The sequence below is a fragment of the Syngnathoides biaculeatus genome, chromosome 15 (genome assembly GCF_019802595.1).
Source record: "Syngnathoides biaculeatus isolate LvHL_M chromosome 15, ASM1980259v1, whole genome shotgun sequence".
NCBI classification, from domain to species: Eukaryota; Metazoa; Chordata; class Actinopteri; order Syngnathiformes; family Syngnathidae; genus Syngnathoides; species Syngnathoides biaculeatus.
Genome location: NC_084654.1, coordinates 15547337 through 15575308, shown reverse-complemented (window position 1 = coordinate 15575308; position 27972 = coordinate 15547337). Strand labels below are relative to the sequence as shown.

The window sequence follows — 27972 nt, the reverse complement described above, 5'->3', positions numbered from 1 at the left end:
CTGGTGAGTTTGGATGTGTTTGATTGTTTGCATCCATGCCAGCCTGATTATGAGCAAGCTGTTTGCACGCATATGTTTATATACTATTTGCATTGTGTGTGTGTGTGTGTGTGTGTGGTGTGTGTGTGTGTGTGTGGTGTGTGTGTGTGTGTGTGTGTGTGTGTGGTTTAGAACCTGTGATGGCGTCCCTCGCGTGTCATCCTGCTTCAGTCCCGGTCCTCATTAGCATTTGTCAGTGTGGCTGTTGTGCAGTTCCGAAGCCCACCAGAGGGGCCTTTGGCTCGGTGGGAGAGGTGTTGGAGGCAGCCTGGCCCCGCTGCGTTCCTTCCTTCCCCCTCTGCAGGGTGCCAGGCACAGCATGTACAACTGCCACGCTGAGCCCGGTGACTTGCGGGCCGCCTGCGTGGCGTTTGAACAGGGCAGGGGGTCGCTGGGTCGCTGCCGAATTCGTACACGTGCATCGGCCTAATTGTGCGCGCGAGAACATCACCATAAGGCTGACTCCAGGTGGGTTCTTCAAATGTTTGCAAGATGCTGCAGAGGCGAGAGTAAATGTGTGGGGTCTCATTTGAGTGAGTTTGTGCTGAGAGAAACATCACACGCAGGAAGAGAAAACATCTGCGCTGCTACATTTGGACACATAACGCAACGGAGGATATTTCTGTTGCATTATCGCGGTGACGTGACAGGATGCAAACAAGACTTCAAATGTGCGCTCACTCTTATAATTTAGCAAGGACACAAGAGACCTTTTTTTCCCAAATAAAAAGTGACTGCAGTTCAGTGTGTATTAACAGAGGCTGTCATCCGCGGTGCATTAATTCATCCTCCTTCCGCTGCGCCTTCACAATTTCAGCGTATTGCGTGTTCCACATTAAGTTTTGATTGAGTCATATGTTTGGCTCTCAGGTGTGCCTGCAGACGATGAAATATTCAACCTGTGAATTCAAGAAGATGTCACACTCTGTTTCATTCAATATTTATGCCGACACTCCACATTGTTGACTATTCGGCTTCTAATAGCACTTTCATGTCTGTTCATATGCATCCACAAGCTCCCAACTTTTCAAGCTTTACTTGGTCAGAGCTCCTCCTTCACGTTGTCATGCGGAAGTCAAAGCTCCTCACTTGAGGCAGATATCACATATTAAATCTTAACAGTATGTACAATACATGCAGTCACGGGAGTCCTCATCAGAAGAAGAACATTGTGTCTGGCTGCAAAAACAACAGTCTTACACTAGACTCTTAAATCTTCACCAGCTCTCAAAAGCACTCAAGAGAGACTATGGTGTTCAGCAAAGAGGAGAGATTTGGTTACTGTGGACATAAATCGCCCCATCTCGTCCTCCTTTGTGCGCAATAGGCGGGTTGCAGAGGTAAACACGCTCTCTCTGTCGTTGTGAACATTGTCACGTTCCCAGAGGAAGATGCAGGAGATAGGGCAGGCGCCTCCAAAAGAATTCCGTAACCTTCCAGCCCTTTCACTCGTACCGCTTGCGTGCACAGGAGCCACACTGAGGTTTCTTTAAGGGTGCAAAGAAAACACGTTTCAGTTGGCAGCATCAGGAGCAAAATCACTCTCTGTGCTCCAACCAATGCCATCAAGTGCACACCAGTGACGACGCAAAAGTTGTTCAAATTGGGTTTTTGTGCAAAAAGTCACTTCCGATACTGGATGAGCTACCCGCAGGGATTTTTTTTTTTGCCTGCTTCACTCAAAAAGGTCACTTTGAAAACTTGGCTGGTGTGCGGGGCTGCACAGAGATTGTATGCAGTCATGTATGTTTGGTAAAACGGTGTCAAACGTCACTAGTGGGCTTTGTAACATTGATTGGTCAACTAGAATCATGAGACCCAAGTCTCTCTGATGAACTAAAGTAGATTGTTCAAGCTAAAAATGTACCTTTCTGACTGGCGATCTTCAGCTCCGCCCCCCATCTCCAACAATCTTCCAAAATGGCAACTGAACTGAACAGGTTTGAAGTGGATTTCTATTGTGTATTCCTGCTAACATTGCGGTATGCTTTTTGCCAAATACGCCAGAGTTTCCCGAGAGAGTTCTACAAAGAGGTGTCAACTATTTCACGCAAGGATATGTACACGGAATTAAGATTTTGGACGGGGCAGGACACAATGTCAGAGTTACAGCGAAATGTTGGCGATGCAAAATAATTTGACGCCTCACAAACTTTATATTGAAATCCAACAGGATACAATTGTGGAATCGTACTGCACATGTAATGCAGGGTGAGTACTTTTTACTTGGAAAGATCATGAGTAATATCATTGTAGTCTTTATAAATGAGCGGGTGTATTCATTTGACTTGGCTCGTAAGGGAACCCAGTGCTATGTCTTAAAAGTCCGATGTGATACAAATAGGCAAATACACATTTCTCTTGCATGACATTGCACACTTATGTATCACTAACACGACTCTTTGGCATAAAACATGACACTCTTCATTCAGCAGGTCAGTGATACGCTAACAAGGGGAAAGTTGTTCTCCTGCTATGTATAAAGCACTGATAATAATTCAAACTCAGAGAAGATACTTCTCTCTCACTTACCTTTGAACATACAGCCTTGTGTTTGTTGATATTATCCACATTTAGTCCATCGTAGACACATTGTCAACTGTGTTTTAGGCTTTGGAAAATGATTCGGGCCCCTTGTAACCTAGCCGGATATCTTTCATCAGAATTGCACATTCCCCAAGCGCATCTGAGGACCATTTTCTTCGTAACATTAACTTTTCCAAGCGGATGCTACTGACAACCAGCATTGCTCGTGGGACATGACGACAAGAGGAGCGGGTCAAGCCAGGGGTTAAGACAATGCGGCTATCTGATTGGCTATTATTGTACAAGTGATTGACAGGTCGGAAAGATCCACAACTACCTGTTGATAAAAAAAAAAGTACCAATCACTGGAATGTAATGCAATATAAATGTAGCTTCTAAACAAAAACTTTGAAATCAAAGTAAAAGATGTTGCTTGTACTCCACTTAATAGTACTCGAGTTACTTGAGTAAATGGAACTTGTTAGTAGGCAACCTTGCAAGGCATCAAGTGTGACTGAGTAAATATTTGCTAACTGCTTGCATAACAAATGAGCTCTTAGCTGATGCTTGCAGTTGCGAAAGAGATCAAAGAGGTGGTGACACACGCAGTACAAAAATGCGTCGCTTGTCAGCAACCAGAGAGGGAGTCTGGGTCAATAATTGTCACTGTAACTTGAAAGAAGATGAAGATGGGAGCGGGGGAACGGGGGGGGTTTATGATGCAGATTGTACATCCTGAATGGCGCAACATCCTAACCTTCACCTGCAAAGTAAACGTGTTCAAATGATATTTAAGACACTATAAAGTTAATGTGTCATTTATTTCTTCAGGTTTGTTGTCATAAAGGTCAAACGTTATCAATCTACTGAGCGACGTCGGACCCATCGTGAATCTTATCTGCGCCATGCTTCACGGGCTTGATGACTGTAGAGGCCAAGAGGCTGCGGCCTCTCGTGCTTTTTCCTGCAGGCAGGTCATTTGGAGAGCCCGCAGCTGTAATGGGAAAAAGCCTAGGAGACACTCGAGTCTCCCCTGACGAAGAGAATAGCCATTATTGTGGAAAATCAATTTCAGACCCAATCTCTGCCTTATCGACCAAGGAGCTCCTCGGAGGTGGAGGAGGTGACAGGAAAATTTATATTGCACCTACTATTAGGGGCTTTCTATTTGCAGGATGCATTTGCAAGAGCGAGAGGCCTCTTATTTTTGAAGACACTTTGACTCCACATTTGCACTACCTACACTTAACACTCCTCACATCTAAACATTGATTTTTGTTTTTACCCTCTTGCAAGCGGGTTCCTTTTTAAGTAAGTTGCCATTAGACTAAATTGCTGAAGAACACAAAAGGACTACTTTTATTCCAGCCACTTCACCACTATTCCCACAGTCTTCTCCATTTTTGCACTGGCATTCTTTGCACGTGATTGCCCAATGGTGATTTATTATTGTATTATACATAGCTGCTCTATAGTGAATATTGCAGCGCATGTTTTGCCTTGTGGTGATTGCCTTTTGCTGTTTTGTCTCTCTCTGCGTCTCGTTTTCCATGTATGCCTGTGATGCATTTGATGATTTGTGTGTGTGTGTGTGTGTGTGCAGTATATGCATCGAACCTGATCAAAATGATTTTGTCCAAAAAGTAATGCACTATTATTATCCATCGGGCATCCTCAAGCTTATAATAATTTACTACAACAAATGCCACAGACGCTGTCTGTTGTGACTACCAGCTGGCTATCTGAGCAGAGCAGTAACGGACGTCAGGCATCCGACTGTCACGTTACTTGAGGACACTGTTCATTGTCCATCTTTCAAATTTAAGAACTTCTGAGATTTTTCTGTTACTTTGACTCTCTTTCTCTCTCTCTCTCTCTCTCTCTCTCTCTTCTCTCTCTCTCTCTCTCTCTCTCTCTCTCTCTCTCTCTCTCTCTCTCTCTCTCTCTCTCTCATGATTACGTGTTCAGTGTAGCTGTGTTCGTCGCCTTCCTTCTGCTGTGGCCCTGTCCACATTTTTCAATTAATTATCCTTTAATCATCCCTTTGTCGTCACTTTTTATATATTTGTAATCTTTGTAAGCCTATAGCGTAATTGTAAGTAGTAGTTTTAACTCATTGTCACAATACCTTACATTAAAAAAAAGGGCAATTACGCTACTATGCTAACGTTATGTTTACCTGTAGCTTTTTAATCAAGCTCATGTTGATTATTATTGTCTTGTTTGCTTTAGGGTACCTCATTTGTTTTGCCATTTTCAATACAGCTCAAATCAAGCAAAATTATTGAAAAAAAATACATGAATTATATTCTATAGGGAAAATAGACCAGCAGTAAATTAATTAGGCTTGGTTACTTTGAATTATTTTCAAGTCAGTTGCTTTATACTAGTATGAAAATGGTCACGGAACTCGGTCTTATAAGTGCGGTGCTCATTTTGTGCTACAGTGGCGTATTACACACCGTTTATGGTTAATTTCCCACGGGAATCAATGAATGTATATGCATCGACAGTGTGCCCACTATAATGTGTTCATGTTGACATTCCATAGAATTAGACAGCATCAGTGCTGTGATATAAAAAACCACCATTCTGGGGTCACTAAAAGCTCCTTCAGTATGCATTTCCAGTAATGCCACGCTCATATCCTCACATGTACCGTCATGACTACGGTTGGGCCACTTTCCTGATTAACTATAATTCCTCAAGAGAAAATTCATTACATCATGTCTGACAACCACGCACACACACATACACACAAACGTGACACACTAGACAAAGACAATAACATACACACGTTGTAAATATCCTGATCCAACAATTAAAATGGAGGATTTATGGCGAGGCAGCATTTGCTTCTGGTTACTAGTGCTACCCTCCCCTCTTCATCCATGCTATCTCGCCCTCTCTACAGCACTTCCAGCTCTCTGTGGACGATTAATGTGTCCAACAATGTGTGTGTGTGTTGACTGTTGAAACAGATGCATGTGCCACCTATGTCAACATGGCCGGTCTTTGGACCTGATGCTGCTCAAAGATAGGACCCTGCCCACAGAGCCACTGAGTCTAGACTCCAGATGTGTTCACACAATCTCTGACCAGTGCAAGTCCAAAGTCATAATTCCAACATGACAAAACACTCTGATGGACATTCACTCGCACAGTTTGCCACAAGAAATATGGTTCCTCCCGACAGCTGCCGACCAGTCTTTAAAGAGACTTCTAAGTTTGTTGGCAAAAGATGAAAACGGATACAAACATCATTTTCGAATATACTGTGCATGTTACATTTTTCTGAGTTCATGGCATTTTTTTTGTTTGTTTCTTCTTACAGGCATTTTCCAATGAGAAGCATGCATTCAGTTTTTTTTTAAAACAACAAAACATTTTTGATTTCGTTTTTTTTAAAAATGTAGACCTTATTTTCATTGGACAATAAAGGAACAATAATGGATGATTGTAGACTACCTCAGTAGGCATTTTCCAATTATTTATGGACTGTATCGGTACCATAAACGTTCACTCCAGGTCAAAAAACCACCAGGTTCCAATAACAATGTCAGCTCAAGTCAAATTAATGTCAATTAAAGTAGACTTTAAACTTTAGTAAACTTAGACTTCAATAAACTTTTTTCAATGACAATGGCCATTTGGAGAGGAATATTTCCCCAAATTTCAAAACAGATCTCAAAGTTGAATTTTTGAAAATGGCAGTGCTATTGTTCCCGTAATAGATGAAAAGAAAAGTCTGTAAAAAATGTAGGAAATCGGTATTCAGTGTAGACAGTCTTCAACAGCTCTTCTAACCAGACTGGAAGTTTGTCTTGGACACTTTTGGGTGAGACCAATGTAGAACTTTTGTTTTAAAGTACTTTGCAGTCAAAAGATTCATGGTGGATCAAAGTACTACAGCGGGGTTTGTGTTTTTAATATCTCTTAATCAAGCAAAGTGTATATTACTTCCCAAATTTTATTTTCATTCACATTAAAGCAGAAAAAGCCGATTCAAAAATTGACAACTAGTGGCCTCGCATGCACATTGCAGCATTTTGAGTTGTTTTTGACTGTATTGGAAACTTTTCAAAGTGCAAACATTTTCGCTTGTTTGTTTTTGTGTGAACATACCCTAAAAAGATTTTCTTGCTAGTGGACGACACTGGAGGCCTAATTAATCCTCTATCACCACAGATATTGGATGGCACTGAATCAAAACCTGGCGCGCATACATATGGATGGATGTAAATATTTTGGGGTTTAGTTAGTTTAGAACTTTCCACATCTAAGCCGATATCAAATGTAACGCTGAAATGATGGTTTCTCCAAAGTGCACCGAAATAAACAGAAACATATGCTAGCTGCATATGCTGCGTGCGGCTTTATTTAGACGGTTCTATAGCAATATGACAACAAGAGTGTTTGTGTGTGCGTGTGTTTCGAGACAACACATGGGTAAGTTGCAAATGTACCAAAGCAAGAGGGGAAAAAGTAAAGAGTGGAAAAGTGTTCTGAGCACAGATGCACCCGCTCTCTCGCTATGTGCCGCGCTCGTGGGTATGCTGCCGATCCAGCTATTCTTGTTGGTTTGTTAATTGTTTGTCACCCACCAGGTGCCATCTGTCTGTAGTCCCACAGTCCCCGAGCCATGTGGGCCGGCCTGCCTGGCGCCTGCCAACGTCACTGACCTGCAGCAACCGTCCACACCTCCGTCACACACCTCCTGATCCGTCTGGGATAAATAGCTCCTCGCTCATCTTCTGCACCGCCATCACGACTCCCCAATCTGTCCTGTGTGAGAGTAAGGAGGGGGTGAGGTTTGGAGAGAGTGGGGGGGGGGTGACAGGAAGCCACACAGAGGGAGGGGGAGACGAATGAGAGGAATTGAGGAATGGATGGATGGATCGTCCACAGTGAGGATAGCGAGAATGAGCAAGAAATGGAGATGGATGTCTGCAATGATAAAAAGGATGAGCTGCACAGTTAATGGTCTGTTTCTGGTCAGTCTGTTTTTTGTGAGAGGACAGAGGCACAAACAGCATGCAGTCTGCTACAATTACTCAGCAACAACTGTTCCGTTTGCGTCTGCATATGTCCGCATACTGTCGATGTTAAAGCATCACTTTAATCATGCCTTTAATTGCTATATACCACAACAACAAAAGTCTGTTGAGAAGTATTCTCTCGCTTGCATCGCCGTGATTTTAAATCATCTTTGGACAGTTTGGACTTTAGGATGGGAGGGAGGACACCTTTGCCCGGCCTGATGTTGGGGTAGGTGTGTGCTGAAAAATGAGATCAGCATGCAGAAGGCCTTCAGCTCCGTGCACCAGTTATGGAATATAGCGGCAAGCTACAATAAAAGTGAACAATCTCCTATTCTGCCCCTCGGCCATCCCGGGGCATGTTTGGGTCACCTTGACGAGACTGGGCTCGGCAAAGGGGAGCCCACCCCCATTCAATGGAAGAAGGCAGCAAGGGGTAATGAGGCGTTGAAGATCCAAGCGGGACAGCTTTTGGATAACCCCATAAACATTATTTGCACGTGTTTACAAAAAGGACAACGACTCTTTGCGGGAACCTCTCAGGGTCCAGCATGAAGGAGATACAAGGACATGAAAGCGAGTCACTAGCCTGATTCTCATAGACATTCTACAAAATTTTTGCCTTTGACAAGTAGACCAGCGAAGGCGCAATATTATTACTGATCTGAGTTTTGACATAGTGGCACAGCATCAGAGAATTGGATCAATTAAAAGCATCTGGTGTCTCGTTTAAAATACAACGTGTTTTTAAATTAATAACAATGGGAGTTGATTTCAACACAACAGGGCATGAGAAGAATGTGACCCCTATCCCAACATTCCCTTTCACAAAGGCGTCATCCCAGCTCTGACGCACTTCCAAAAGGCTGAATATTGACGGGGTGACTTGGGTCCCAGGTCACTGGCTGTAATGCAACCAGTGTGGGTTCAATTCCGGCCCATTTACAGTTGGAGAGTCTCAATGTGTGCTGTGGTTGACTGGTGAACAGTCCAAGGTCTACACTGCCTCTTGCCTGAAGTTACTTAAGATAGGCTCTAGCTAAATTGTGTAGAAAATCGATAAACTAGGTCCTGTCTTCCATGTCAGAGCCGTTTACACCGAATAGCGATCCATAAAAAAAATGCAGACAAATCCCAGTGTGAACTGGGTCCACAAAATGGGCCTCCTACCCATGTAGCTTCAAACATTCAGTTGTTTACAGTTATTTGGAACAGAGTGTTCAAAAATAACCTCGGGTAATGAGCCACATGCCGCGTCACCATGCCTAAAGCTCAAAACGGTGTTCTCTGATCACACGAAGAACTCAGATAACTTCCCAGTCAGTACTATGATATTTGATGTGAGGCAAAACAAAAATAAATCAAATTGTACATTGAGAACATTGTAAACCGCATTAAAAGTAACAACGACAAGGAAAGGTTGTGCTTTTCTTGAAAGTTGTCATGATGTAGTGTTACGATGAGAAAACAATTTGCCTGGATAGCAAGGAAAAGATGACGGTGAGTCACAAATGCTAGCAGCCGTTAGCGCGTCAGCAGCTAGCATTGACTGCAAAAACTTGCGCCACCATGGACAACTAATAGACTATGAAGGTGTAATAGGAAGCAGATTATTCGTGTCTGTTTTAATTAGCGAGTGAGGAACAAGCAAACAACTTTCTTGGCGAGGAAAATTGGATTTTATGTGTCATAAAATGCACACAGGGAGTAAGACACTGAATTTGGCTTTGTTGACTCACAAAAGTGAATTGATAATAACGAGCAGCTGGTGCAACGTTAAACTCTAACTTTGGACATCTGACAAACAATCGTGGTTTTTTTTTTTTTTTTTTTTTGCATTCATGAGTCAAGGCCCATGGAAAGAATTTGGAACAGTATTGCTCCAAAAATAAATATTCCACCTCATCTTAATGATCAATTTGCATTTCCTCCAGGATAGCTCAACTTTTCATTTTCTTATGTATTACTTCAGTTTGATGGTTTATTCAGGCCGTTTAACAGGACAAATCATAATTGTCTGTTTCTAATCACCAAAATAAAGGTTTGAACATGAGGAAATAATTTAGTGACTTTGGACCGTGGGAAATTTCAAAGAATCTCCGCAAAGTTATGATAACGGAGGAACACACACATACACACACACGAGAACTTTGTTGATATATGAGACTACCACTCGTGGGTAGATTTCATTTTTTTTTTAACTTTGCCTCCTGGACATATTTGATTATTTACTTGTACACTTTTTCTGCTTGTTTTTGTTTCATTCTGGAACATTTGTTAATTTCCAGTCATTTTAATCTACCTATTTCACATTTAAATAAAGTTCTCCTTACTCGCGTCCTGCTCTTATTTACTTTGTGTATCACAACCTAATGTTGTTGTCTTTGTAACTGTTTTCGCAAGGTGATGTTTTAACAAAGGCTTACATCACATTTATCTGTTTTAATCTATGTCATAAATCCTGGATTGATGCAGAATGAAGACATTTCCTTAATTAACTAATTCTGGAAAGTTCACAGAACAAGAGGCAAAACTTTCTTTCTGCTTGTAACATTAATGAGCAGAGACAGTCTTCAGTCAAAGAAATGAATTACATCGGTGCCTTGTTCATATAAATAAGAGTTATGCCAAATCTGGAATTTATCCAGCTCGAGCCAAGAGGCAACATATTTTGTGTGGGCTTGCAAATAATGTTTGCCCCGACCGCATCTATCTGTTCCAGCCATGGAAATATCTTAAAAGTGTAGGTGGAATTCATGTAAAAAAAAAAAAAGGGAAAATGGAAAAAGGAAGACTGATTTGCTGTGGAATAATTAACTTTAGAATGTAAAACTGCTAAAATTTGGACCCAAGCGAGCTTACGCGACTCAATTTTGTTCACTTTTATAGGAAAAATACATCCATCTGTAAAACAAACGCAAAACAGCACCATTTCTGTTTTCTTTCCCCACCCGACACTCCCTGGTGGTGTATTGTGCTAAAACTGACCAGGCCTGAAAAACGACGAGCTCATCACGTCCGACATTAGTGTGGAAGGCAGATTGGTTACTAGAGCAACAACCGTCCTGTCCGGGCCTGCAGCGGCGTGAACGCAACCCCTCGTCAAAAGGGTTCAAGCACGGAAGGGGTCGTGAGTTCTGACACGACTGGCAAATACATGAAATAAGAGATTAGCGCTCAGAGGAAGAACACTTTTTGTGTACGCATGCATCCCGAGGAGACCATACTACTTGGGTGGGTGGCTGCTCAGTCGGGGACCCCCACTCACCCACACGTGACAGGCAGGCAGGCATGTGGGGAGCCAGCCCTGGCGGCCCTGTCACCTCCCCGTGTGTGTTTGTACAAGGGCACTCCAACATGTGGGGAACTCAGCGTGAAGCATCACACCTGGAGGAAAAGACAACTCCGTCCAGCCCCGAGTACGACGGGCCTCGGCTCCAGCGAGTCTAGCCAGCATCTGGAATGGATACGTGGGGATGCTACGAACTTCGCAGCTCCTGCATGGGAACGCTCCACTCTCGGGCAGTAAATGCAAACAGAATGGTTGTGGTGATAAAGAAGATATGCTTTGTTCCTGCAAATAAGTTCTTCTGAGTTTGAAAATAAAATACCTTCAGGGATGATTTCTTTGCATTAAAAAAAGTATAAATATAAACCCAACTAATGTCCCAATGAATGCCTACTTTGAATGCGTTTTCCCTTACAGAATTTTATTGCATTATAAGATGGCTGATTGGTTGATTCAAATACATGAAAACATTTAAATACAAACCCAGATATACATGATAGCTTTCAGTACAGTTTCCACATTCAAAAGGAGCAAGAGATGTAAAAATGTATCCCAATCGGTATATCAGAAAATAATAAGTTATTCATTTAATGCTAGTCATGTATGCATATTAAGGCCTCACTGTCAATTATGATCACACTAAAGTAAGAAATGGAAGTTTTAGAAGGGGAGTCTGCTTTTGTCACGCAACTTTCATAGTAAAATACAGAGTTAATCCATTGATGCTCACTGAACTGCGGTCTTATCGCCCATTTGGATCCCGAACCCAAATTTTGGTGTGACATTCGAGCTATATAACAGACTGTACAACCTCACTGGTGTTCAACTTTAGAGCTTCCAATAGATTTTCTTTTTTGCCTAATATGACGTTACTGCACTGTCATTACAACACTGTTTTTTTGTCCAGTATGCCGATTCTCCTCTTGGCTTTCACACGTGTACACATGCCAACAGCATCATTTGATTTAGCTTGAGAGACAATATAATGTTTCTATTCAGTCCGGGGATGGGGCGGAGGGTGTAGGGAGGGTAGACACCCTTTCTTTAGTTAAGAGCAGATAAACAACCTTCAGTTTTTGATCAATATTACAACCAGCAAGGGACCATGACTAATCCCATAATTATGTCACAAGAGGCCAAAGATGACAGTGAAGTTCTCATGATGCATCAACTGCCTCCTTTCAGTTGCTAAGTGTTTGTATTCATACAGCTCTTTTTTAGCTTGTATCTCATTCTGAGAACTTTATGTAAAATGATCCATTGCAAAAATAACATTCATCCCCATAGACAGAAAAGATAAAGTACCAAAGCATATTACGATACTACAGTGAACCCCCATTTATCACAGGGGGTTATATATATAGTGAGACACTATACTGCTTTGTGTGAGGGTCTGGGGGTAAGCTGTGGCCTACGGCAGCATGCTCATGATGATCTACTGTTCAATACGTGGCTAAAAAGTTCATCCTCAACAGTTTATTTTTTTTTTAATTTCTAGTGGCATACGAAATTATACTGTAAAAACCCATTTAAAAATGAAGGTTACATTTAAGAATGTGACTTGAATTGAATTTTCCATTTGTAAAGTTTGTACATGCGCGTGTGTCGGGTTTTTCAGGGGCCAGCCAAGCGTGTTGTGAGTGAGACAACGGCAAGCCCATTATGTTTGTTTGCACAGAGCCACTCACTCGCTCAAATAATCAGCCGCCGTGGTGCTTTTCTAATCCCCGCACACAAAGTCAATTGAGGCAGATTGAGCTGGCAACAACCTCGATAAGGTACTCAAACACTGACGACGACTCCACCAACGAGCTGCCGCCTCTCCTTCACATAGCGTCTGCATTGCCCTTTACCAACATGACACAGATTGGAGGTTCACTCCGTACCGTCGTCCAGAAACTCCATTTGTGTATCCAGAAAGTAAATAAAGTATTTTCAGCACTTTTTCCACATTTCGTTACATTTACAGCAGGGGTGCTCAATCCGTCGCCAGTCTTGGTCGATCGCGGGACAGCGTGCCCAAAAATATATATAAATAAAATATATAATATAATATATAAATAAAAATAAAATAAAAAAATACAGCTATTCAGTTTGTGGCATTTTCCAATATGATTCAATGAGTGAGGCATGACTGGTTGTTACATCCAACGGCACAATTCACATACGTACGGTAAAAAAGTAGAAGCCACTGGTGTCTTTTAGGCAACACACAGAACTTTCTCTAACAACGACCGCTGCTCTGCCACACTTTCTTTTTCCTAGTTTACCTTATAAACACACACACACACAATCTTAGAGATGTACACTCAAAATTACAAATGTTATAGTTACAAGCACGGAAGGGGTCGTGAGTTCTGACACGACTGGCAAATACATGAAATAAGAGATTAGCGCTCAGAGGAAGAACGCTTCTTGTGTACTTACAGTATGACAACACAGCAACACAGTTTGGGCAACGTAGAGCAAAGACGAGCTAGACATGCTGCTTATGTTTACTTTCGATATTAATGGAGAAAGTTTAAAAAGAAATGCTGTTGTTTTAAGATGCAATGACTGTCAAAGTATATGAATAATCGAAGACAAAGTGGTTAAAATGGATGAAATTTTCCCTTTTCCGAGTGGGATAGGTCTGGTCTGAGGCCAAAGTAGAAAGTGCAGGATGAGATGGTGTGTAATTTTCAAATTCCACCTTGGCACAGCCTGATCCAGGATGAAAGCACAGACAATACAGTGCACAAAAAGCTAATTCTGTATTTTAAATATAGGAGGCAACATAATATTAACCTTAAAATGGTTTGGGAGCATCATCACCACATCCCACACCCGTCGTCTGTAGTTTGTGAGGGGCTGGCTGCTTGAAAGGTAGATCTTGGGGTAAAAAATTCTGGGCACCCCCAAATTTACAGCCTCATTCTTTTAACCCTAGTATCTATTTTGCCCTCGAAATTCTACACACAACGCCCTAAAATGACACCATGAAAGAAACATGAATTTCCTGCTTCGCCGAGACGTGAATCTGTTCGAGCATCTCTTGCAAGATCCGAAAACGTTTGTCCACCAGCAATTCCACCTGCTTGGAGCTTGAGAGGTTCTGAAAAGTGCTCAAAGAAAGAAAGGCTCGTGGGATCATATTTATAAAGACACAAGACTGTATGTGCTGGCAAAAAAACATAAAAAAGGAACAACAAAAAAGGCCCAATAAGGTTGCGGAATAGTAAACTTTAATCACATTGTCGTGTTGTAAAAAGTATATTACTGCAATGTGAAACATTTCCAGTCATTTCACTTTCATGCTTATTCTGTATGTCTGCATCAGACCAAGACTAAGAAGAGACCACTGATTAGAATCAGGTTAGAAGCTAAAACCGTAAGAAGATTCTCCATATAAACACCTCAACGACCAGGACGAATCCAAATGGAATATTTTCAGTGTCACAGAAGTGCAATATCCCGCTTCCCAAACTGATCGAGGGTCATTCAATTGGAGTATTTAGGCTGTGTTCCGTGTGCTCAAAGAACACCCTTGAAAATATGGCTGCTTCCACATAGCTGGTCTGCGACAGAGGTCTTGTTTTTAACTCTTGCAGTTGTTTTGATTAAAGTAGAAAAACAATCCCAGATTCCATCATGTTAAATCACCATAGATCTGCACATTTGACATGACTGTAAAATGGCTCGTCAGCTCCGAACAGATCACGTCACACGTAGGCATTTGACAGGAGAGCTTAAACGAAAGTGAACCCAGTTAAAATTATTAACATTCCTCCCATGACCTCACCATTTTGCCCGTGAAGAAGAAAATATATTTGCCTTTCACACCTCTTGTGCGGAATGAGGGGAAACGATTATGTGCGTCAGCTCGTGTGTGTGCGAGATAGAGAGCAAAGAATGGGGGAATGGTAGGATAAAACACAGCTCAGTGATACTACATAATCTATCTTGCAGCACCACGTCTCAATATCACAGCATTTCAGACGTTTTCCACAAACTTGGCAATGTTGCGGCACTTTCCCCGATCAGCGGAGTTATTTCGGTATTGTGTGGCGGGATGCTGCAGGACGGAGATATAGTTCGCGACGGCACAGATGGGAGAGGCTATAGCTCCGGTAGCTCGGTATCGCATGCAAAAATGTTCGGTATGTTCTAACACAGATAAAGCTGACATATTCCGAGGCGTTTCGCAGACAATATCCATGAAGGAACAATCTCCCATCTGCCAGTGCAGCCTCTCTGAAAATCCTTTCTGCCGTGCTTGATGAGAAAGACAAAACATCGGCTGTCTGGATATGGCTCCTTATCGAGGTTCTACCTGGGCCTCGCGTGGTGTCAACAAACCGTCACCCCACTTGCTGGCTCGAGCTTTTACAAATACAAATTCTGCTCCGAAACATCTTTTCATGGTGTGATGCCCTGCAGAAACTATTTATGCGTGCCTTCCTTTGGCTTTAAATATGGGATTGGACAGCGGGTGCGACAGGACAAATAGTTCCAGAGCAGTGCATGTACGATTTTTCTTTTTTTTTTCTTACTGAATATCATCTTCTTTCCTTCCCACGTCTACGTGAAGAGGGATTACTTTGTGAGTGGAATGCCAATGAAGTCGCTGCTGTACTACTTCTCTCCACATGATGGTGCAGATAGAGAAGACTCTCCTTGTGCAAAAAAACTCAATTTGAGCTGGGAGGGTGCATGTCCACTCCACAGCCGTGTAAAACTTCCACTGATAATGAAAGCCACAGGACACATCAGTAGGTGCACCCGCACACTAAGAGTCACTGTCAACGCTGCACGGGAAATTCTGCCTTTACTAAAATATGAATACTGCATGTGTTTCTAAAAAAATTGGTCCAACAAGTCTAGGTTCGAATCCCAGCCCCGCTTATGTGGCGTTTGCATGTTCTCCCCGTGCCTCCGTAGGTTTTCTCCAGGCACTCTGGTTTCCTCTCACACCCCCCCCCCAAAAAAAAAAAAAAGCAAAAAACAAAACATGCATTCATTGGGGACTCTAAACTACCCATAGGTAGGATTGTGAGTGCGACTGTTGTCTGTCTCTGTGTGCCCTGCGACTGGCTGGCAACCAGTTCAGGGTGTACCCCGGCTTCTCCCCGATAATAGCAGGCATAGGCTCCAGCACTCCCGTGACCCTCGTGAGAATATGCGGCTCAGAAAATGGATGGATTACCTACTGTCAAGCATGCATGTAAATTCACGTATCTCCAGTCCTTTCTATATGCAAGTAGTCAATATTAACAATGGTGGGATGCACTCAGATTGTGCAGGTGTATGGACATTATTTTCAAAATAATGTGATATTTTGTATTTCTTTTGGTCAGCCAGTGAACAAAAGAGCTTTATCATGTGTGTGTGTCTCCTTCCTGTCTGTGTGTTGTTGCACCTGTGCTCTCTGTCATGATGTTATCATATCCTAAACACCTGCTCTACTGTCTAAGGTCACCGACTACACAAGCCAGCTGAGCATCTGAAAATAGGTGTGTGTTTTGTGCTTGTGACCTTTTGTGTGTTTGTGTGTGTGTGTGTGGTGTGTGTGTGTGTGTGTGCGTATGAACAGATAGTGTTCAATGCTAATTTAAATGCAGCCTGGCTAACCCGGCACATCACTCACAAAGTGCCATGCAACAGAGTGAAAGAAACCAAATAAAAATTGATCTCGCCATGTCACTTGATATGTCCCGCCTGTGTTAAGATGTGTCGTTGATTTTGCTCCATTGTGATTTTAGGCCTGCCATTCTGGAAACCTGGAGTCATTGTGTTTTGTTTTTAATTAGTGATGGTTATAACAATTGATAGTTTGTTGAGAATTATATCGACTGTATGGGATTGATGGCAAAATGGGCTATGTTATTTAGAGTAGTAGCAGCCAGCAGAGGTGCTGTTGAGAGTCAGTCCTTCAGACGCTGTAAGGTGAATTTTGAGATTTGTTTCTGAATTTTCTGAATTTTTGTTTGAAGATAGTTACTGTGCAAAGCCGGAAAGCAACTTAGTATTTTACTTGTGGAGAGACAGCCTTAAAATTGAAATTTTGGGGCGTGGCTAAAATGCCGGCCAGGTATGCACTTGTGCTTTTGGCGTGGGTTGGCCCCTCACCAATATAAAAGAAATTCACCCCTCTTGGTGTGCATTAGTAGTTACTTTTGCCACCTGGCTACGTATGTGTGGAGCCAAAAGCTTCATGGCCACACAAAAGCATGCATCTACCAGCGCTGCAACGTGACCCTGTATCCGGTTTTGAGGCTTCAAATTTAATAGCCATCCACTATTCTGTTTTTAAAAAAAAAAAAAAATTATTGCACCATGGCAAGTCAGAAGAAAAAGCATGAGTCAACGCAGTGAAGGAACAGGCGACAAAGGAAGTCTGTGTGGATATTTTGAGAGGCTATTTCCAATGATTGGTGCCACGGTGGACACCTGTTTAGTTTATTTGCCTCACATTTCTGAGAACTTGGGTTCAAATCTCTGAGCTTGACTGCGTGGAATTTATATGTTCTCACTGTACCTGCGTAGGATTTCCCTGGGTACTCGTGTTTCTTCTCACAGCCCAAAACCATCTAAGTGAGAATGGTTGTGGTCTGCGATTTGCTGGCCAACAGTTCAGGGTGTACCCCACCTCTTCCTAAAAGATAGCTGGGATAGGCTCCAGCCCACAACCATACCGAGGGTAAGTGGTACGGAAAATGAATGAGTGAATGTTTGCAATGATTAGCGCACGTCTCATTTACTGACAGCATAGGTGCACTTCAGTGACAGACATTCCTTGTTGTGGTTTCAACACAGGTACATATGAAATTTGAAATATCCGTAACTATTATTGTATTGGTGCGGCCAAAGAACAACAGGATGTTTGTGATGATTGTGAGTTAGAGCCCAATGCCAAGAATGGAGGGATGGATCCATTTTGAGATTCCATCCGTCTTTTCTCTATACTGCTTATCCCCAGCAGGAGCTGATCCCAGCTGATTTTGGCTGAGATGCAGCATCCAATGGGTTGTTTTCACGTGACGTCAGCCGTTGGGCTGCCTCGAACGGTTGCCATTTCTGATCCCTGAGCTCCCTTACTCATACATAGACTAGGTGGAAGACATTATGTTTCTAACTGCATTTATTGAAGACGCGACCGACAGCGCATTAAGCCCAAACTGACTATTAGGCTATCTGGCATACACACATCATGGGACTCAGGACTGTGTAACAAAGGCGCTGTATTGTGCCCTTGATCTTTTACTCCATGTGACAGAAATCACGAAGGAGGAGCACTTACCTGTATGCTAACACGGAAAATGAAAGGCTGAGGAATATTAGTTTTTTAATATCGAGACAAACTCCATTTATTAAATTTTTTTTCAAACCTGTATATTAGTTCACCGTAAGCAAAGCGAAACTCTTGAATCTTTCAAGTGACAAACAAAAAAGCGATCTTAACTGTAATGTTGGCCTTCTGAAAAAAGGATCGATTAAGCTTGTTAGCTTAGCTCAGCGACACATCAGCACGATGGAAGTTGAGACCGGGCAGCGGAATGGATAGCAGCGTCGGCCAATCGTCCACAAAGCCAAGTCTCCGTGAAGCGCAGAGCCGCAGAACGTCCAAAGTCTTTCATCGGAAGCGTTAGACGATGTCCCCGCTTACGCAGCTGGGCTTGTGTACCTAATCGCGAGGCTTTGAAGAGCGCGCCGATTAGTAACTCTGGAAAAAGCTTCAGCGAATTGGCAAGAGGTGTCGAAAAAAAGTCAGACAAAAAGTCAGAAGGCGGCTATCTAATGGTCAGCAAGTCCTCTCTTGTGTACTTGAGTCCAGAGACGCCCGTGAAACACAAAAACACAAACAGTAACCGAGAGTATTCCGTAGACTTCCACATTGGGTACACGTTAGGTCTCAAGGTTAAATGTGTGGGTAATTCTGCAAAAAAAATGTGAAGTCAGTGAAAACAACCCATTGGTTACCAGGCAATTGCAGCAGTTTTTACATAATAGTGCTTCACATTTTGTATTATATTGTTCTGCAAAGAAGTCAATCAAATGGATTCAACAAGACGGCAGTGCCTCTGTGAATAAACAACAAATCTGCCAATATTGAGCCGAAAGTAGTTGTCGTACAATTAACTTGTGAAGCGGAGTAATAATAGAACAACAACCTCCGGGCTGCCAACCGCAAAACATATTTTGATAAAGGTTCCTGGATGAGACTGCAGGACATCGCTGCACTGCTTGGAAAAGAAAAAAATGCATTCAAATATTGTGCCTCTTGGTGGTTTTGCAACGCTTCCTTCTCTTAATGATAAACAAGAAAAGCTTTTCCGATTGAAGAGAATTTCAGTTCTTCAAGCCATAACAAGAATCCAAACGAGTTTTTTTTTTTTAATTTTACCAAAAGGAAGACATTTCACGCACTGGGAGCCTTTTGATATTTGTTCTCGCTCTCCTCTTTCTGCCTGTCTCTTTCCTTTGTGTGCGTAAATCATCTCTTCCCTGCGGCCTGTCTGTGATCATGTTGATGGGAAACAAAGAAATCATCTTGAATGGCACATTAATTTCCTCCGCTCTCCCCCTGCCCTCCGTTTAATGAAATCCCCTCTGCCACAGGGCTTGACGAGCCACACTGACAAGTCTTCACCAGCCAGTAAATATGTTTACCTTGGAGCGCTACAGTAATGGACTATTTACTAGTGGGAGGTGGCGAGGGCGGTTAAAGGGCTCAGACAAGATCTGGGTCCAGGGCTGCAAGCTCCTCAGACCAAATCACAGCACTTCTTCCGCTTCCCATTTTCTCATCGCTAACGCTGGAACCAAGTTAGCCTACAATTCCACCTTGACACCCAAGAAGGTTCTTGTGTGTGAATAAAATGCTCAACTCATTGGTGGCTAAGGCAATAAGTGGCAATAAAAACTGCCCCCAGTGAGACAATTATAGCGACTTAGAAGATTGTAGAAAGTAATCTCTGGAAAAGGCACAACAGCAGAAAATGCAAATCATGAGAAAGCAACATTAATCCCATGACATATTGTACATTGATGCGTATACAGTAGAATACTTTAAAGAAATAAAAAGTTACTTCCCGTCAACATGCAAATGTTGAAAAAAGGTTTTTGACAAAAGTGTTTGCATGTAGACGAAAGTAAAGCAATCCATCTTTGGCGAACAGTTTTTCACTTGTGGACATGGCTCCAGGCCCAGCCCATCCACTTGAGATCCCTATGTAGGATTCGTTAATAATTACCGTAACATAGTTGTGTGTGCCATGTGACATCGTCGGTGGCGCTACAAATTATGCAATGTCTTTGCATTTGTCAGAAAGCTCTTTATTAATTCTTATGTCTCTTTGTTTGTTTATCTATGCCAATGGCTTATAGAGCTTGTGCACCTATGTCATAAAATCACATGACTTTTGTTGACCTCGCCATATTGCCGGTCAAGCTAAGCATTGCTCAATAGTAAGTCGGTTGGAGACAACATGGAATTATGTCTTGTAGCATGATGTCCAGAGTCTTCTCCGACACCATCAGACATTTAGAAGGTGAAAATAAATGACGGTAGGTGGAAAACTTAGATAAACTAGGCATAGAGGACCCGTATTTAATGTCGAAATCGATGTTTTCGCCGATAACAAATTGGACCGTTAATTCGCTTCCACTTGTCTTGGACAACTGAATATACACATGGATCTGGTGAGTAAGTCGGCGAAATTTACACGGAAAAGCGTATAAAAGTCTGGATGCATACGAATATTTTGTTGTTGTTCTCATCAGGAATAAATCCCACATAGTGACGGTTTTGACAGCTTGTGAACGCGGAAGTGTGTCAGGCGACACGTTAACATCTGCCAGAATTCATCGATCATTTCAGCTAGTTTTCAATACAAATACCAATATTTAAATAAATGACCCTTGGTTTTACACAAACTCGCATTCATTAACCATGATTGAAAAAAAAACAGAGGATGGAGGAGTCTCCATGGAATGTACACGGAAGCGTTTGCGATCACACTTAACCTCCGTAAACCTCTGTGACAGACAGTTTTGGGTTTTTTTTTTTGAACACACATTGTTCTCAAATGAGCCAACTTGGCATTATTAATACTTTTTGGTAATTTGAGATTGAGAAGAATCATTCCTACCTGAAATGAAGCGATCGCTACACAGGCGTGTGTGCATTTTGGTTGGGCACCATGCATCATGTTTAATGCCGAAATCCATTAATATTTTCTGGTCTTTTCAGCTGGTATTCCGTAGAATGATCTGTCTCGTCTGTTGTGACAACCAACAGCACAACAGGTCTCAGGTATTGTAAATATTCTCCTCCAGTTCAATGTCTCCCACAATGTCGATCGAGCAGCTCTATTTGAGTGGCAATATGGCGCCGTAGAAATGGTGACTTCACGTGCTCTATAGTGACAGTTATTTGGTTTCAATTATTAAAAAAAAGAAAGTAACCATTAATACAAGAGTATAAGTTATGGCATCAGCTTTGTCTTCAGTTTAACATGCCAAGCTTTTACAAATTTGTGTGTAAAGACAAGATCATTACTCTGTATTTAAACATCTTTTTTTACTTTTATTTGTTGCATGTGGTGACGTTTTTTTCATGTAAAATGCAAATCGCTTCATCCATCTTCAAGAGAAGAATTTGAGATGCATTATGCTTAATTCTAAAACATTTTTGTTAAAACTGTTTTGAATTGAATTGTATGAGGATAAGCTGCTCAGAAAATGGATGAATGGATGTATGTTTTGGATTGTTGGAAATATTACAGATACAGGGAATCCTCTGATTGTTTAACTTTCCAGCAGTTCCACAATTTTATGTATAGAGGAGGGGGGAGGGAGAATATATATGCCTCAAAAAGTCACAAAAAGGAATAATTTTAGGTTTACAAAAGTTAGAAATGAAGTTCCTAAATATGGATTTATTATAGCCAAACCGTTACCACTGATAATTAAATGGGTGTCTTTCCTGTTGCGTTGAACATTTGCCTTAATAAACGACATATACACAATTGTACACAAAAATGTTTGTTGAATTTGCACGCCACAGTACATTATTTGCATGTATGGATGCATGCAAATGCGTTTGTGTGTCTAAGACCTCCAAGGGCAACAGCGGTAGCGGTCTGTGATAACGCTCCCCGTCTCATCTATGGATGTCTGGCGCCTGGCAGCACTATCGGCGACCGTGCCTGGATGTGCCCCACACACACGCACGCACACAATCACAGGAGCCTGCAGCTGGTGACAGGCTGCATCTTTCAGTGCGCTGCCAGTCTGTCCAACACAAAGCTCTCTATCCAGCTCTTATCTACAGTGATTTCCTCCCTTGCCTTTAAACTTACACTATGGACAAACAGGGCAGCTGCAGGGCTTGGTCCCTGGGAAGACGGCACGTCTCTCAAAATACGGGTGGCCAGTTAAAGTGCAGACGCGAGACCTTCCATCACCTTCTTGCGGGCAATATTTTTTTTCCACTTTCACACACAGTCCCTGTCCCATTTGCTGTGATTCATCTGTCCTTTCTCTATTTTAATCGACCCGCCCGCTTCCCCTTGCACCCAAACACGCACTCCCTTTATTCCGACTGATGCCGTCGATTGATTTCTCTTCACTGTGACACATTTGGTGCAGCCGCATGTGTCCCATTAACTATATCCACGGCAGACTCTCGTCACGCTACCCCCCCCCTCCCCTCTGCCCCCTAACAATGCAAGCCCTCATGCACAAACGCTGCCACACGTCGACACACATCTGCCTCGGAGCGGATAACCTCTTTGAATGCACAGCCCGGCGCATCAGGCCGCACTCACTAGGAGATAGAGAGGGATGAACCTCTGGTGTGTTTGAAGCAAGCAGACATCCGTGGTGGGGTGGGGCTCCTGTACAATGTAATCTGGCTAACACCTCCGACCTGTGCGGCCCCACTACAAGTCCTACAAGAGCCTAAGGAGGCTGCTGGTAGACACTAAGTGAGCCAGCAGTGAAGATTTAAGATGCCCTTATTCAGAAAAACAAAAACAGGATGTTTTACGAGGAAATATTCTAGAATAACATTGAACTTTAATGCATTTACGGCCCTCAACAAGATGTTAATGGCAAAAACAAAACAAATTACAAATGATGATAATCTTACTTTCCACTGGACTTTTGTATGTTTTTCACGCATCAAACAACAACAATCACCTCATATTTAAAATTAAATTTGAAAAGAAACATTTCTACAATCTTTCGCCCTTGTATAGTTTGCTGCTCAATGATTGGCCCTAAAAAACAAAAAATATTTGCAACAAAAGACAATTTTGACATTTTTTCACATCCTCCGACACCCCAAAGAGACTCGGAGGTCCCACGTTATGAGACCCCCACCACTGTGACCGCCCCTACTGCCGCCAAAGAGCATGGGGGCCTAACTCAGGCACTAGCAGCTACCCAAAAAACAGCGATAGACCACCACAGTTAAGCATCCGTCATGTGTAAGGATAAGTGAGCGTGCTGAGAGTGCAGAGAGGAAGGAGGGGGGGGAGGGGGAATGACCCCTTAGCTGCCTGATAACCAGAGGGATGTGGGGCAGGCCCCATGAGTCAAGCCGAGAGAAATGTGAAAACCTACTATGGTTAACAGGTAAAAACTGACAACCATTTTCCTTGATTGGGTGTGGTGGGGTGCCGTGCATTAAAATTGGACAAACTTGTGGCGGTGAGGCAAGACGGTCATTGGGCAATACTGGCCTGCAACCGTCACTGTATGTAGTGCATTAAAAACCCGTGAGAGGGAGGCATGGGGGCTCGGAGTGCACTCCACAGAGAGAACTCCGGGACACCTGGAGGAGTGTCCTCACCAGCTCAGCCCACCCCTCCCATGACAGACGTTTGTCCAATGCATTAAAACGGGACGACTGGCAGAGCAGTGAACTTGGGGTGGGTGGGGGTGTCTCTCTTGACCAGACCAGAAACCAGCACAGATGTGCCAGAACCTGGTCTGGTGCCTGCCCCTACCATACCTGGTGCCAGTCCCCCAAGGAACCCTGAATGAGATCAGTCGCTTTAATTGATTTAAATTGTCTTATTTCTGAATGTGTAGCTCTAGTAAATGAGGGAGATCCAGAAAATGGGATAAAAGATACGCTCAAGCAGAATTCTGGGTAAACATTTTGATCCACACGAACAAAGTGAAAGCAAAGAAGAGAATGATTTCACAGCACATGAAGCAGTCTGTGATTATTTGCAAACACAGCAAATTCCCACCATGCAGAACCCGTCGCTACAGTAGGCCCAGAACCAGGAGAGGGTTGGCCATTTGGCCAAGTTGCGGAAATGTTACCTGGGTGTCGCAACAGCAGGCATAAGGTGAAAAAAGGATTTTCTTTTCCTTGAGCTGGAAATGCCATCACACAACAGCAGGGGAGCCTTCACCCAGCCCACGTCCGTGCTCTTGTGTTCCAACGTGTACGTTATGTAAAATGTGAGTTGCGGCCTGTGACTGACGTACTTACTGTTCTATGTCGATTCTGTCTGTGCACCGTCTATTGTCAGTGAAAAGAGATCATGGCAAAGCATTCGCTCCTTTGGTTTTGCCAGTTCCTTGTCAACACTGAATTGAATTTGATTGTAAAACATTATCTGAAGTTATGCAATTTATACTATGTAATCTGTCCCATCACCTACTGTGGGATAGGGGAATATAGTTTAAATATTGAAGTTGATGTTCAAAGACAATCTGCGGTGATGAAAACAAGCGGGCGTGCAAAACAGCTGCTGTTCAGGATATTGTTCATAAAAAGGGTGGGGGGGACACATAGATTTAGAGCAGATTACAGAGCCTTTTCCTCCAGGGCTTCCATATTCCAGATTGACAATGTGGCGGATTGTGAGATCAACCTGGAGATTTTCATCTGAAAAGATGTTTTCCATCAGAGATTAACGGTTGTTATTATTCATTAACTTTATCCCCCCCCCCACACACACACACACAAACACACTCGTCCTTCCTTCCTCCATTGCAAAGCTTTGTTTAGCCCGTAAGAGTACAAGAATGAGAGCGTCACTGCACAGTATGCATGCAGCGATCTGGAATGAGAGGATGGAGGCGCACATTGTGGGATTTCTTGGCGTGAAGGCCACGCTTTACATCATACCATAAACAAAGGCTGGGCCTCATGCATTATGCATTGGCAATAATAGTCAAGGGGCGCGCGCATAGAGCCGATATATTAATCATGTGATCATCTGGAGTTTACATTTGCTCATACTGTAGCTGTTGGTTTGTTTGGATACTAACCCTATTTGTTGATTATTTGCTTGATCGCCGCTGCTGGGGTTGGCCATACAATTACACGTGGGCAGATGGAAATGCAAATATTTGTTTTCTTTGGTTAGCGTTTCAATTTGACGGATGTTTTTTTTTTTTTTTGACTGATTAGGGATGGGTCTTAAATTTTAGGATGTCCACTTTGTAGTCGTCCATCATTGGGTGGTTTATATACAGTATTTATTTCATGAAAGCACATCATCTATTTTTAAATGTACAATATAGCCATTATGAACTCATAATAATTGATTCATATTTGCATTTGTAATATAATTAACCTGTAATTGATGTAGTTGAACCTGAATTCCAGAAGTCTATCAAACTCGAAGCCCTTCCTCTTAATCAGTACCCAAGAAGTAGGATTTTTTTTTTTGTTTTTTTTTTAAAGATTGATGAGAACCTCAACCCCTATTGTGTGGTATTGGTTAGTTTTCATTTATGTTTTGTTTAACCAATAAGGAATACCAATTAAAAACAACAATAATCAGTTAATTAACAGTAATCTCGGAAAACAAATATTTCACAATATATTTAAATGCAAAATACATTTTATCCATTTATTTGGATAAACACATGTATTATTAAAATTAATTAAATTAATTCAAAATTAAAATTAAAAATAATTATAATATAATATAATATCATATAAAAATAAAAAAATATTTAATGTAAATTTGTTTGGATAAATAATTTGGATAAATGGATGAGATGGGCTTAGATGGATGGGACAAGCCGAAAGAAAAAGAAGAAGACATTTTATCCATTTGATTTTTCAATATAATAATGAATTCCCAAAAAAGATTTGATTTGTTTTTTAAATGGATTTGCTTTAGATTTACAGATCGTGAAGTTCAAATATATCCTCTAAACAGAAACATGAATGCATAGGAACAACTCTCAGTCAACGCATTTGTGTGTTGTATCTCTGTGTCCTATCTGTGCATGTGTGCGTAATACTGGGTGAATGCATGTGCACGTGCTGGTTTGTGTTCACAGATGATTTCCACGCCAAAAATGGGGGTGAAGAAAAAAAAAATCCCACAGGGTGAATCAATAGATGAGCCTGGATAATGGAGGCCTGCTCGGACAGCTGTGCTCTGGCTCCCCGTGTGCCCGACAGCCTGGAGGACGGACGGACGGACGGACTGAGTGAGTGAGTGACTGACTGACTGACTGAATGAGTGGATGACTTGCTGGCTAAGAGGCCGGCCTTGGGACTTCATTTAGCCCACATGCCGTAACGCACCTGCTCAAGGTGTAGTGCATCACACACTGGTGAGAACACAACACCAGATCATTTGACACAGTAATACACAAATGGAGGAGGTGTTGTTTTATAAAATGAGTCACAATTTTGTATGATAAAAAAGACCAAGACCATGGGCAAAATGTCCTCGGCAGAATTTTGCCACATTGTGTTTCCGCTCCTGCAGAAGTGTACAGCAAGATTTTATGTGCACGAGGGACCGTTTTCATGCGAAGACGTATTTTGATAGACAAACAAAAATTATTAAATATTCAAATGCCCGTTAAGGTGAATTCAGTTGTTATTAATGGCAATCCTACGCATGTTTTTCTCTTTAATGAGCCGCCCAGTCTCATCCTGTGTTCTATAGCATAGAAATGAAACATTAGAGCCAAGGAGCAAAATATGAAGCATTTGTGTTTCCCCATTTTGCAAGTACTACATGCTTGGAGCATAAAACGGTTGTGTGGCGTGGGCTAGCACGCTAGCAGCTGAGCTCAAATGAACTCAGAAAGGAATGACATACTTCATGTGGTCATTTCAATCAGTACATCCATCCATCCATCCATCCATTTTCTTTGCTGCTTATCCTCACGAAGGTCACGGGGAGTGTTGGAGCCTATCCCAGCTGTCAACGGGCTTGAGGCACAGTACACCCTGAACTGGTTGCCAGCCAATCGCAAGGCACATAGAGACAAACAACATTTGCACTCACAATCACACCTAGAGGCAATTTAGAGTGTCCAATTAATGTCGGATGTTTTGGGGATGTGGGAGGAAACCGGAGTGCCCGGAGGAAATCCACGCAGGTACGGGGAGAACATGCAGACTCCGCACAGGCGGGTCCAGGATTGAAGCCGGGACCTCAGAACTGTGAGGCCAATGCTTTACCAGCTGAGCCAGCGTGCCACCTCAATCAGTACAGTCGGTAAAAAAAAAAAAAAGACTTCTTTTGGACAAATCATTCAAGAAAGACAAATTACTCCTTCCCTGTGTCCCATGCTGCTCCCCCAAATATAGAGAATTAAAAAAAAAAAAATTCACGCTCTCTATCCGGCCCGATACTGTTCTGCGGCCACTGCTTGGGCACCTTGTACTGATGTACCAATGAAGTATGTTCAATGGAGAAAAAAGTTGTATTTTTTTAACCAAACAATATAAAATGCATTTTAGAGTTATTTCATTGCAATATGAATGAATGCAATATGAATATGAAAAAAACTGTGAAACGGCACTATTTTTGCTCAAGGTTACCGTACCAATAGAATCTGATACTGGCCCATGCATAATAGCAAGAGACCCATCTCTCAAGTAAGGCGACAGATATTGTATCATAAACGCATCTTTGTTTTTTGTATTTTTTTTTTTTTTTTTTACTGGAAATTGTAAGTTCTTATGTCTCATTTGGCTGGTTCACTTCCCTGAAGAAGTTCTTGCCTTTTTGTTTGTTCTGTACTGTATGACTAACATTACAGTTGCAGAATTTTTTTTTCTGCATAAAACATTACTTTGAATATTTATCTCCA

General features: G+C 42.2%; 1 protein-coding gene across 16 annotated transcripts in view; it reads right to left on the bottom strand.

Annotated features, from left to right (window-relative positions):
• Positions 1–27972, bottom strand: part of LOC133513351 (uncharacterized) — a 197631-nt gene that overhangs the window by 17570 nt on the left and 152089 nt on the right. For 5 of the 16 annotated variants that reach the window (XM_061844070.1, XM_061844069.1, XM_061844071.1 and 2 more), the window contains 2 exons: positions 7248–7350; positions 175–534 (listed from right to left, as the gene is read on the bottom strand). In XM_061844070.1, coding sequence (XP_061700054.1) covers positions 233–534; positions 7248–7350 — 405 coding nt within the window. In that variant the 3' untranslated portion in view covers positions 175–232. The other 11 variants (XR_009798469.1, XR_009798462.1, XR_009798464.1 and 8 more) reach the window with 6 other exon arrangements.